The following is a 13,101-nucleotide window of genomic DNA, read 5'->3' as shown; positions in this document are numbered from 1 at the left end:
TTGCAATGAGGGAACCGCCAGAAGGCCCTCAGCGCTGGACCTCAGCGTCCGGGCAGAATGATGGGGGTGGAGACGCTCCTTCAGGTATACTGGACCAAGGCCGTTTAGGGCTTTAAAGGTCAGCACCAACACTTTGAATTGTGCTCGGAAACGTACTGGGAGCCAATGTAGGTCTTTCAAGACCGGTGTTATATGGTATTGGCGGCCGCTGCCAGTCACCAGTCTAGCTGCCGCATTCTGGATTAGTTGTAGTTTCCGAGTCACCTTCAAAGGTAGCCCCACGTAGAGCGCATTGCAGTAGTCCAAGCGGGAGATGACCAGAGCATGCACCACTCTGGCCAGTGTTATTCACCTTTAATGCTCACCTTTTTCAGTGTAACACATATTTTTATCTTGTGATATTCAGATGAAGAGAGGTATAACAATTTAATAAATAATTCCCAGTTGGAGCAGAGCTAGAATATCCAGAAGCCCTTGGCCACCCAGGGCAAAGGAGGAAGAACAGCGAGAGAGGCCTGGACAGGGAATCTCCGCTAAGATAAGCCAGTGTCAGGAGGCGGGTGCGAGACCCGGCGGCATATAATTATTATAAATCATAATAGGGGTGGGTGTCTCAATCTGGCCTTCCCAGCAATCAGGCTCCAGCTGCTTTCCTTCTGCATCTCCAGCTCTCTCCATTCAAGAATGCAAAGCTGAGAGATGGAGGTCCCACCCCAAGAACATTCTCCAACTGAGCACTCCTTCAACCGGCCACAAGCACCAAGCCTTGTCACTAGACTTATATATGGGTCTCCCAAAATGGTCAGTATGGACCTCCTGAGGCCAAAGGGACTGTGCAGGTGATTAATAAAGATCTAGAGGTCGAAGGGGACAAAATGTGGCCCAAGGGGTGGAGGATTATAGTGCAGCGGATGAAGAACTTCATGATGAACTTAGGACCCTGATGAATATTGGCTTCATGGAACATAGAGCAGCTCCCTTTCCTGTGATAAACCATTTTTTATCAAACGTAAAGCCCACAGTTAAACTGTATTCTAAGATAATGCTGCTTCATTAATGCTTAATTAAAGGTTAGGAAAGGCTGATGATGCATTACAATTATTTAACATTATTTCATCTGTCTTTCCGAAAAATTTCATATGGAGGACAGGAAAGAATGTACGAGATGTCAAAATAAGAGCAGGTGCTAATTGATGTGTGTAATATTCCTTTGTTCTCTTCCTAGGTTTCCTTTCCCCCCGCTCCTCCATGTTGAAAGAAGACAATGGAGAAGGCAGTCAAAATTCTGGAGGGCCATGTCCAATGGGAATAACAAAGAAACCATATAAATTCATGGATTGTGAAAAGAGAGAGGAGAAACACTTTGAAAGTATGGAGTGTGGGAAGAGTTTCACTGACAGTGGAACACTTGGAAAACATCAACGGACTCACACGGGGGAGAAACCATTTGAATGCATGGAATGTGGAAAGAGCTTCAGTCAGAGTGGACACCTTAGAATTCATCAACGGAGTCACACTGGGGAGAAACCATTTAAATGCATGGAGTGTGGAAAGAGCTTCAGTGGGAGTGGACACCTTAGAATTCATCAACGGAGTCACACAGGGGAGAAACCATTTAAGTGCATGGAATGTGGAAAGAGCTTCAGTCAGAGTGGAAACCTTAGAATTCATCAATGGAGTCACACAGGGGAGAAACCATTTAAATGCATGGAGTGTGGAAAGCGCTTCAGTCGGAGTGGAGACCTTAGAATTCATCAACGGAGTCACACAGGGGAGAAATCATTTAAATGCATGGAGTGTGGAAAGAGCTTCATTCAGAGTGGAAACCTTAGAATTCATCAACGGAGTCACACAGGGGAGAAATCCTTTAAATGCATGGAATGTGGAAAGAGCTTCAGTCAGAGTGGACACCTTAGAATTCATCAACGGAGTCACACAGGGGAGAAACCATTTGAATGCATGGAATGTGGAAAGAGTTTCACTCAGAGTGGATACCTTAGAATTCATCAACGGAGTCACACGGGGGACAAACCATTTGAATGCATGGAGTGTGGAAAGAGCTTCAGTCAGAGTGGGCACCTTAGAATTCATCAGCGGAGTCACACAGGGGAGAAACCATTTAAGTGCATGGAGTGTGGAAAGAGCTTCAGTCAGAGTGGAGACCTTAGAATTCATCAGCGGAGTCACACAGGGGAGAAACCATTTAAATGCATGGAGTGTGGAAAGAGCTTCAGTAGGAGTGGACACCTTAGAATTCATCAACGGAGTCACACAGGGGAGAAACCATTTAAATGCATGGAGTGTGGAAATAGCTTCAGTAGGAGTGGACACCTTAGAATTCATCAACGGAGTCACACAGGGGAGAAACCATTTAAATGCATGGAGTGTGGAAAGAGCTTCACTACTAGCGGAAATCTTAGAATTCATCAACGGTGTCACACAGGGTAGAAACCATTTCTGCTGCTCCAGAGAAGCGGACACGGAGCAATGGAGCCAAACTACAAGAAAGAAGATTCCACCTAAACATTAGGAAGAACTTCCTGACAGTAAGAGCTGTTTGACAGTGGAATTTGCTGCCAAGGAGTGTGGTGGAGTCTCCTTCTTTGGAGGTCTTTAAGCAGAGGCTTGACAACCATATGTCAGGAGTGCTCTGATGGTGTTTCCTGCTTGGCAGGGGGTTGGACTCGATGGCCCTTGTGGTCTCTTCCAACTCTATGATTCTATGATTCTAAATGCATGTAGTGTGGAAAGCTTCAGTCAGAGTGGACACCTTAAAATTCATTAACGGAGTCACACAGGGGAGAAACCATTTAAATGCATGGAATATGGAAAGAGCTTCTCTACTAGTGGAAACCTTAGAATTCATCAACGCACTCACAGGTGAGAAACCATTTAAATGCATGGAGTGTGGAAAGAGCTTCACTGAGAGTGGAACGCTTAGAAAGCATCAACGGACTCACACAGGGGAGAAACCATTTAAATGCATGGAGTTTGGAAAGAGCTTCAATAGAAGTGGTCACCTTAGCAAACACCATTGAACTCACAGAGCGAAAACCACTTACTTATATGGAGTGTAGATAGCTCTTCAATCCTGATGTTCTTACAAAACATCAATGGACTCACAAGGAGGAGAAGCTTTAAGAGTTGAAACCCAACAATCTACCAACAAACTGAAAAAGCAGAAATGATTTGAATGGAAGGAGTGTGGGAAGTTCTTCTATTACCTTATATGTATATAATTTTATATGCAATTTGTTTTTATATGGAATTTATTTACAAATTGCTACATACTTTCCAGATACACATTTATTTCATACTTGACTTCCTCTCCATGGTTTCCCCATAGAATTTTTAAATTGCTGCATATTTCAGATATTTACACCTTACCTTTTCCACACTCTTCTCCAGCAAGTTTTCAACTGTTGTTTTCCATTCAGCTCCTACTTGTGTTTGTACATGTTTACAAAAATTCTTTAAATATTCAACAAAAGGTTTCTACTCCTCCTTAATGTCTGTCTTGATCTCTTATTTTCATAGTTAAATTTGCCAATTTGACATATTCCATCACTTTTAACTGCCGCTCTCTTGATCAAGTGTAGCTATCTCTTGATTTTGCCATTTTTGTGCATAAAGTACTTTTGCTGCTGTCGTTCATCTGTCTTCATGGAACATTTAACCCAGTTATCCCTAAAAGAAATGGTCTCTTCAGGAGCATCACCCTAAGTAAAGTAATTTTCTCCCTAGTTATAATTCATCTGGTTGGCTGAAAGCCACAAAGATGTTTTCTTTTCCAACAAATCCTTATACATTTCCCAAACTCTTTATAAATTCTTCCTAATTACATAATTAATTACAAAAAAACTATTTGGTATTTTGCCTTCTTTTGAGATACCTTTCTGCAGTGTTCTGTCTTAGTCCAGTGATACTACTCCATTAAAATCGCCCATAATAATTATATTTCCAACATAAACCTCAGACATACTTTCATCCAATAGTTGGAAGAAATCTTTCTTTTTCCTCATTAGGTGCGTCAGCTCCTACCAATAATATTTTTTTCTCCTTCACCATCACTTTCACTGCAATAATTCTTCACCTCTAAAGATCTGTTTAGAGTCCAGTTTGGAATTCATATATAGTACCACCCCTCTTTTCTTTGTTTTATCTGAATTCCTGTCCTAGTCCTTTATTTACCAATAATCATTTTTGTTGTTGTTTCCTTGTGAAAATATGTGTAATTTTATTTCATTTGGTTTTGTTGTTCAAACCATTCACATTCAATGAAAACAATTTTAAATCCATCATTGAATCCTTTAAACAGTTTTAAGTCCCCTTTCCCCTTATCAGCTATCTCCCTCCTCCAGCTCGTCTCCCAGCTCTTTTTTAAAATATATTTCCTCTAGAATGCCTCTGTTTTTATTGGCCCTTGCCATCTTTGTTTCTTCCCTATGTACATAAAAAAATTCCCTTCCAGGAATTCTCAACTAAAGGGAATTGAATTCTTCTTGAGCGCATCAGCCAGAAACTTATAGCTGGTTCTTTTCTTCAGCAATTTTGAGCATTGTAATCAGTTTTTCTGGTAGTGTGTTTGGAGTTCTTGATCTTGAGTTTCATAAAATCAATCAAACTCCTGGTAGTTTATTTGCTTTTGCATAAGCTGATTTCACTCTGAAAGCAAGAATCTCCATCAAGTCGGTTTTTTTTTCCTTTCTCCTCTTGTTTCTCCTTCTCTACTTTGGTTGAGGGTGTCTTCCTCGTCTGGCCCATAGTCAAGTTCTTGTTAACACCCAACATTTTTATAGCTTTCCACTTTAGGCAGGGTGCTCCGATGTTCCAGTAACCCCAGAGCCTTATGGGGGGGGCTATACCCACACTCTCTCTCCCACCCCCATGGCACCTGTAGTAAAGTTAGTACTTTGGCCAAGCGGAGAGTGAGGCCTTGTGGGAAACCAGCAAGAATTATGGGAACTAGGTCCTGTTGCTTTAACCCGTAGACCCGTTGGCTCCAAGGGCGTGAAAGGTTTACTATGGGAGAGGAATTCTCTGGATAATGTGAAGGGTTGACACCTGTGAGGGAAGTTATGTATATCCAGCCGGTGATGTTATCTCCCTGTTAATTGCCCAAAGGAGGTGCATTTGCATAAGCTCCAAGAAAGGGAGGAAACAACTTTGATCTAGGCTCTGGAGTCTTAATTGGCCCAGCTGTCAGAAGTTAAAATTATTAACCCACAAGCTGGTCACTGGAGAATTCAAATGTAACCAAGAGTGGTGATTGTCCTGGGGGATCTGATTCCACGTGCAAATTAGGGATAAAAGATCTTGAGAATGGCTGGGAAGGCGCGCTCTGCAATCCACAAAATCGCCCGGCTGCTGATGTTCCACCTAAGCAGCTGTTCTTTTGTGCTGAAGATTTCCTAAGACCTCTGAATGCGGATTTCTGAAGGACTCTGAACTCTCCTATCTTTGCCTTAGAGTGTAGAAGTGAGTATTAGCTAGCTATATTTTGCAACGTTTTTATTTTCTCTTTACTTGTAATCTACCAAAAGATGTGCCTGCTTTTTAGCATGTTCTTTATGTTTTAAAATAAATTTTAAGCAAGAAACTTTCACTTGTATTGTGTGTGCCTATCCGGGAAAATAGCTAAATCCAATGCCTAGCTTCTTGGTTGTGCCTTACTAAAGAATTTCTACCTGCAAGCTTGTGGAAGCAACTTGTAGTTTGGGGTTAACCGGGAACGAAGAAACACAGCCGTCTCCCTGGAGCTGTGGCTTAAGGTAACCCTGGGACAAGGGAGTGGTGGCAGCCTTACCAGTTCTGTTTCGTCCTGTTTCTGAAAAGGTAAAAGGGTCTGCCAGCCTTGCTCCAGAAACCTGGTCTGGCCGGAGAGCAAAGACAGGTGAGGGAGTGGCAAATGGTTGGGGACCAGTTTACCACAGCACCTGATCTGCTGCGGAGGGTGCATGGCAGGCGACTGAACTCTGATGCGACCACCTGGAAGTCCCAGAGTGGTGCATCAGTTAGAATGGGATGCTTAAGAAACCTCTACAGATTCTCAAAGGGGAGAAGAAAACATTTAGATGTATGGAGTGTTTGACGTATTTCTCTCAGAGTTCACTTTCCTTCCCATCAATGAACTCAGATAATGGGAAATCAGTCTTAAATGCATGGAGTGCATGTGAAGTTCTGGTATTTGTATATAAAGTTGTATAGACAGGTCTTTAAAGAAATGAAGGTCATGTCTCACAAGTAAAATAGCAGATATAATATAATGTTAGATAGGGAGGGGAGAATCTGGAGTGCTGGGGTGAGTGATGATGGGCTGAGAGCCAGCTGATTTTGGGGCCTTGGTGGTGTTACCGGAAAAATCCGAGGGCTCCCTTGGACAAAACAAATACACCAACCAGGATAACTTGGAGCAAAACAGCAGCCTGTAGGCTTGGCCTTTATTGAACTGTTGCAACAGGGTATTCCCTTCACTTGCAGGAGAGAGGAAAAGACCCAGAAAAATAGTGCCAGGTCTTATAATAACTTTTGAAATTCCCCTCCTCTAGGTCAAGCCCACCCCCAGAAACATCATGCATACATTACAGAAAGGAGGGGTTGAGGGAGGAGTTGGTGGTGGTAACCTGAGTGTCCTGTCACCTGGCTGGTTCCTCCTTCCCCCCTCCCATGAGTCACTTCCAGGAGACAAAGGGGAGTTGGCAGTTTCCTGCCCCCAGAGGGAAGATCTGATCATTGTCCTTTGTTTCAGTCCATGCTGAATCCACTCCCATATGCAAGTTCTTTGTGATCTTGATGGTCTTCTGTCTGGGATCATCAGGGTTGGCATAGCAACTGGGCAGGGCTCCTGTGGATGTGCTGAGATGGTGAAGGGATTATGGCTGACCAGGACTAAGCCACCCCCCTTTGATAGTTCTTGTCATATGGAGTAAAATAAAAATGGAACAGTGCAATCCGATGTATGGTTGATTTTCTATGAATTTATAACAAATGTGGCGTATGCAGTGTGTGAGTGTGTGTGAAGTTTGTACAAACAGAATGATTGGGGTGGGGGGGTTCCTGTTACAGTTCCCCCCTTCGGAGATAAGATTGCAAAGGTGGCTGCTTTGCAATCCTTTTCTCCGCACAATTTAAGGTGGTAAATATTAACCTGCTATTCTCCGTCCCAGATGCGTGTGTCCATGTGAACCTGAAAGGGACTTGGATATCATGCTACTTTAAGGATATTTGCATAGAAATATAATGGTGTAACAGTGCACATAGTTGGACATAGGATATCATGTAAAATTAATATTTTGTTGCTCAGTTACTTGTGGCATTCTAGTACCTTGGAAGAAATATTTTCTCAATAGTGGCGTATGCTTTACATTTAGCAGGAAGGTCCACTAATGACTGAAAAATGCAATTTGCTTTGTCCCCCGCCATTTTTTGTGTTCTCAGGTGTAAAGGTAGCTCTTCTGTGGTCTCACACCGGCCTGGTGTCACAGGAGTGGCAATCCCTGGTGAATCCACTTAGGGCTTTCATATCAACCATGTTGCCTGGCACTCACCACAGCTGTCACAGGTTTGGGCACTTCATGAGAGAAATGTCTTTGCCTTGGCCATTCTATGGGATTTTATTATTATAGGCTTTGGTCTTGCAGTCATGGGAAGTTGCTCACTTGCACATTAAGGACCAAAAAGCTAATTGCAGCCTGGATACACTTGCCCAATTCAAACTGAGTCCAATTTGAATTTTTCTTGCCCCATGGTTCTCAACTTTTCAAACCAATCTGTTAATAGGGCACTTGTCCAAATAAGTCAATTTAACTCTATAAGGGATTATTCCTGCTAAACCAAAGCATATGCACCTTCATGTATCTTATCAGCTTCTCTTTGGTTAAGTGAGTTTTAGCACATTTTAAAATGGGTAGGGAAGTTGGCAGAGTGCCAGGTGGAACAACAAAATGTGGTTATAAATTTATCTAATTCTAAACATTGGACTACATAATAGCCTGGTCTGTTAAAAGGCGTAAAATGTATGAGAATCCTCCACTGGGTTGTAAGGAATAAGACATTAAACATAAAACACAGAAAAATAGCCCCCCCCCCATTTGTGGAAATAACACAGTCAGACACATTTCAACATTCCTACGTAATAACACATAATACAAAACAAACTAATTAAATATCAGTTGCATATCTTGAGACAATTGGGATATTTATGTATGCATCTTTTGAATCCTGGAGCACAGTCTTGAGGTTCAAAGTGAGAAGATGTCCTTGCAATTCAACTCCACCCCCCCTTTGTCAGCCCCACTTCCCCTTTGAAAGAAATTGCTGTGGCCACTTTGAAAACTTTGGTGTCTGACGCACCATTTTAAGAAATCTGAAGTAACAATGAAAATAAAAGAGTGTTTCTTGATGTGACAACATCGGCTAGAATGTTCATAGCAAAATACTGGGAAATGACCTAATACCAAGAAAAAAATGAATGGCAATTTAAAGTTGTGCAAGTACCTTGAACTAGCCAAAATGACAGAATTAATAAGAGATGCTCAGGCCAAAGGTAAACAAGTACCATTCCACAAACAATGTTTGGTTGTGCTTCGATTAACTTCATAGACATCATGGAAAAACGGATTAAATAAATGAAAACAGATTATTTGTAACTTAAAAAGTGTCAAAGCCACAAAGAGATGGAAGTCACTAATATAGCAAGAATTCAGGCTTGTTTCACAGAACAGAAAGAAAGTTGCTGTGGGAGGGGGGAGAAGGGACAAACACTTTGTTATCGGGGTTCACATAACCTGTTAAAAGGGGAAATTATTTAATGTGAGAAGCCTGTCAGGAAATGCTGTTCCTAAAATTCCCATTGGGGGGGGGAATGCTTTGATATTTACCTGTGAAAAGAATTTGGCACGTTAAGATTTGGAACCTGGAAAGCTCTTGACTTTTGATGGGCTAGTTTTTTTTTAACCCTTTTGTCTTACGTAGCCCCTGGAGCAAAGACACATTAAGGGTGATTTCCCTCAATGGTTCCAAGTTTTTTTACATAAGGAAATTTGGATAAGTTTCTCCCTGCAGGTGAAGCTCTCAAAACCTCCTCTCTCCACCCTACAGTTCCCCCCTTTCCTCTCTCTCTCTTTCTCTCTTTTTTTTTTTGACTGATCTAGCCTCTGTGTATGTGCAGAGTTCATGTCTCAGCAAACCTTTTATACTATTGAAAATGTTGCATCCTTTGGCTAAATTACCATTTGAATAAGGGAAGGGAAGGGTATGGAGTAGATTTTAAAAATAGGGTTAGATTTTTTAAACAAAAAAGAGAAACTGAGCAATTAAAGTATTCAATAAAGTTAGCAATTGTAGCCCAAGCAAAAGGGACTGCTTCCTTTATGTACAGGAAAGGGCTAATATCCCTCTGGCTATTCGCGGAACAATGCCACGCCCTTATATATGGGAAAAAATGGCCAGAGAGTCAGAATTCATAGTTTTAATGATAAACACTGTAATCACTCAAATGCTTGATATTACCAGTTGTGCTTCAAAACATCCCAGCTTCACTTCTCACCTTTTAAAACTAAAGAGCAAAGCTAGGCTGAATTTCAACTCCATCACCACACCAGAATTTAAGAATTACCCTCCAAGGCTTGCAGACACATGTTCCTTCCACACAGCCACAAATTGGGAGAGTTGAAAGAGACCCTGGGGTCATCTAGTCCAATCCTCCAAAATATAGGGTTCACAGCAAGATCTCACAGCACGATTTGTACTATCAAAGAGACATACACATTTAAGTACAGATTTACAACTGGGAAAGGAAACATCTATGCTCCTATCATGTACTAAGGAAGAGGAAAATAAAAGTACCCAACTTTACACAGAACCCTTTTAGCAGATCTTGAGATAGTTTGAGTGAGTTTGCTTCGTTAGACTAACGAATGCAAGTTCCTATAGAAATATTTAAAGGAAGATTGAAGTGAACAGATTTGTTTTCCCCCCCTTAACTTGCAGAGGAATAGTAAGCCTAATTTAGATGATGATGATGATGATGATTATTATTATTATTATTTTAATAACTGCACATTGGAAAGTGAGATGCAGGGTGACTTTAGGAAAGATTGCCCCCCTCCCCTCTTTGCAGTTTCCTTTAAAGGAAGCTTACGTGGGAGTAAATTTACCTGGCACAGAAGTAAGAAGGCAGAAAAAAACTGAAACAGATAGAATGAAACAAGGGGGAGACAAAGGGGAGTTGGCAGTTTCCTGCCCCCAGAGGGAAGATCTGATCATTGTCCTTTGTTTCAGTCCATGCTGAATCCACTCCCATATGCAAGTTCTTTGTGATCTTGATTGCCTTCTGTCTGGGATCATCTGGGCAGGGCTCCAGTGGATGTGCTGAGAAGGTGAAGGGATTATGGCTGACTAGGACCAAGTCACCCCCCTTTGATAGTTCTTGTCATATGGAGTAAAATAAAAATGGAACAGTGCAATCTGATGTATGGTTGATTTTCTATGAATTTATAACAGAAATGTGGCGTATGCAGTGTGTGAGTGTGTGTGAGTGTGTGTGTGTGAAGTTTGTACAAACAGAATGACTGGGGTGGGGGGGGTTCCTGCTACAGTGGAGAGAGTTGGAAATGTTGGTGTTAGGAGTTGTGGTGGTAGTTTGGGAGCAGGGTTGGTGGGATTAGTATTATAGGAACAGCATCATAACTCACATTGATGGAACAACAAAGACACCAAAAGACGAAAAGCATCTTATACATAGACTGAAAGGGCTTAAAGTCAGTGAGAAAGAGGAGGATTGGTTTGAGAAGATACTGAATTATTTGGGTAGGTTTGAACAATTTGGGGCAATTAAAATGTTTAAAGTTAAATAAACCTTGTGGAGGGAGGAGTGTTAAGGTATATAGAATTGTACATATGGTTGAGCTGAATATGTTATTATTGAATATGTATATTATTGAATATTGTATACCCAATGTATTTTTTATTAATAATAATAAAAGACACAAAAAGAGTAGAAGCGTCTTATACGTACTGTTAATATTCAAAACCTCATATATTGTTATTATAATAATTTTATTAGTTTTTTTATTAATAATAATCCAATATAAGCAACATTAATACAATACCAATTCATAATACAATTTAAAAAGCCAATTATTCTATTCCAAATTAAGCATTTTTTGATGACTTCCCATGTTGTGGTCTTGGGGAGATGCTGTTGTTGTTCCTTCTCCTGCTTCCATTTTTTTTAAATTCAAATAGTTCAGTTCCAATGTTGCTCCTTAATCTTCGCAGCCACTGACGTAGCCACTTGGTTCGTATTTAGCTATTCTATATCTTTCAATTTGCCAGAGCGGTTTATATCTTGTAACTTTCTGTGTGGAATATATTTTAAGGTTGGTGTTTCCCTTCCTGTTGTAATCTATTATTTCCTGTATTCCCCACCCCAACCCCACTCCGAGAACTTGATTCTTGCTGTGCAATCGACTCTCCCATATTTCATTGGCATTTTGCCTTTTCCCAGTAGTGATGTATGGAAGTGAGAGGTGGACCGTAAAGAAGGTTGATTGCTGAAGAATTGATGCTTTTGAATTAAACTCCAGCACCATAATTGGACAATGTTCTCGAAGCTACCAGCATGAGTTTGACTAAACTGCGGGAGGCAGTGGAAGACGGGAGTGCCTGGCGTGCTCTGGTCCAGGGGGTCACGAAGAGGCGGACATGACTAAACGACTAAACCACAACAACAAGGACTGACTTCCAGCTTTCCATTACTAATTAACATCCATTAATAATTATATTCCATTAGGAATTATTTTTCTTTCTTGAGTGAAGGATTGCCACATCATAAAACAATGTAGTGCATGTATAGAGAAAGAACAAAGGCTGTTAGGATTTCATGCTCCCCAGTGCTGATTTTATGTTTGTTATATATTTCACACGGCTGTCTGAGTGGAGCGTGAGAAAGGAAGACTGTCTTATCTCTCTTCCGGTGTGAGACTGTGAAACTACTTTCACTTTTATGTCGTTCTGTTTTGTTGTTGGAGCTGATGAGAATGGATGCCATTATGCATATGTATGTAAATGTTATGTAAATAAATAGTAGTTTAGAACTAGGGTGCTTCTTTCTTCTGCTGTGTTAAGCCAGAAGGCTAGTGTGCACAAATCAAGATGGTTTATGTCGCTGGAGAAGGGGATGCCTTTTCCAGAGCTATGCTCACCGGAGGACGCTCGCTCGGAGGGAGATCCGGAAGGGGGGCTGCAGGTAGGCCAGAGCGTTTTCCAACAAAGGCTTCCCTTCACCCACCTTCCAATCCGGCCAGACAGGAAGGACTGGCCTCCTAGCTGCGAATCTTGCATGAAGGGGGAAGGTGGCAGAGCAGAGAGTGGGCAGTGCCAGAGAGACCTCGATGCAATGGGGAGGTGGCCTAAGTGTGTGTTAAATGCTTCACTGGAAGCTCCTATCACATTATCCCCAAGATAACACACTTAGGGGAGAAACCCTGTGGATGTCTATAGTGTGCAGGTCCCAGACTTAAGGGTCAACTTTCTACAAATCCACAAGCTGCCTGGAGGCAGGAGCCACCTCTGAGCATTGAAGCTTCCTTTGAAGGTCATAGGGGCACGTGGACCTGGCGTGGCCAGTTTTCAGGGCTCTTTCCAGGAATGGCTGAACCCATCCTTCACAAGTGAGGCCTGGTGTGCTCTCAAAGGGGTGGGGAAGGGAGGGAGAGGCCCAAAGTCTCTGCCTCCTCCACATCTCCCAGGGGTTTAGCCTGTATCTGGACAGCACCACTTCAGCCTGCAAGGAAGACCCTCTTTTCTGGGACACATTGATTCCACCACTTGGGGAAGCAGACCAAGTCAGGGGGGAGGAGATGTCCAGCCAGGACCCTCCTCCCTTGGGAGAAGGAGGGCATTGGGGAGCAGTCCATCCTGCCAGCTGCCTCCCCTGCAGTCTGAGGCGGGACAGATCCTGCCCAGCCATAGATCCACCACTCGGGAGGAGTGCAACTTGCGCTATTGATGCTCCCCTGAGATTTCCTGTAACAGGAATAGCAGCTCCGCTGGGTCACGTCCTTGCATGACAGAATGAGTAACAGAATGAACTTCAAC

General features: G+C 42.2%; 4 protein-coding genes across 5 annotated transcripts in view; all 4 read left to right on the top strand.

Moving 5' to 3' along the window:
* LOC310699312 (uncharacterized protein) overlaps positions 1-2,448 on the top strand; it is a gene marked incomplete at its 3' end in the record, with an annotated part of 48,978 nt that extends 46,530 nt beyond the window's left edge. The window contains exons 2-3 of the mRNA XM_083486958.1: positions 1,226-2,302; positions 2,444-2,448. Coding sequence (XP_083343084.1) covers positions 1,249-2,302; positions 2,444-2,448 — 1,059 coding nt within the window. The 5' untranslated portion in view covers positions 1,226-1,248. The remainder of the gene's footprint in view (positions 1-1,225; positions 2,303-2,443) is intronic.
* The window catches only part of LOC310700995 (uncharacterized protein), a 41,720-nt gene extending 33,712 nt beyond the window's left edge, over positions 1-8,008 (top strand). Inside the window, exon 3 of the mRNA XM_083490956.1 lies at positions 2,397-8,008. The gene's annotated coding sequence lies outside the window, so the exon portion shown is untranslated. The remainder of the gene's footprint in view (positions 1-2,396) is intronic.
* LOC310699314 (uncharacterized protein) overlaps positions 1-13,101 on the top strand; it is a gene marked incomplete at its 5' end in the record, with an annotated part of 338,944 nt that overhangs the window by 197,716 nt on the left and 128,127 nt on the right. The window lies entirely within an intron of this gene.
* Positions 1-13,101, top strand: part of LOC310701446 (uncharacterized protein) — a 55,882-nt gene that overhangs the window by 5,908 nt on the left and 36,873 nt on the right. The window contains exon 1 of one of the 2 annotated variants that reach the window (XM_083492286.1): positions 2,582-2,880. The exons of the other annotated variant lie outside the window; for it this stretch is intronic. Within the exon in view, the coding sequence (XP_083348412.1) occupies positions 2,733-2,880 (148 nt within the window). The 5' untranslated portion in view covers positions 2,582-2,732. Of the gene's footprint in view, positions 1-2,581; positions 2,881-13,101 lie in introns of those variants that run through there. 2 annotated transcript variants of the gene reach the window in all.

This window comes from Podarcis liolepis, assembly GCF_965112155.1.
Source record: "Podarcis liolepis genome assembly, chromosome: 2".
Classification (NCBI taxonomy): Eukaryota; Metazoa; Chordata; class Lepidosauria; order Squamata; family Lacertidae; genus Podarcis; species Podarcis liolepis.
Note: the sequence above shows the minus strand (reverse complement) of the source record. Positions and strands in the feature narration are given on the sequence as shown.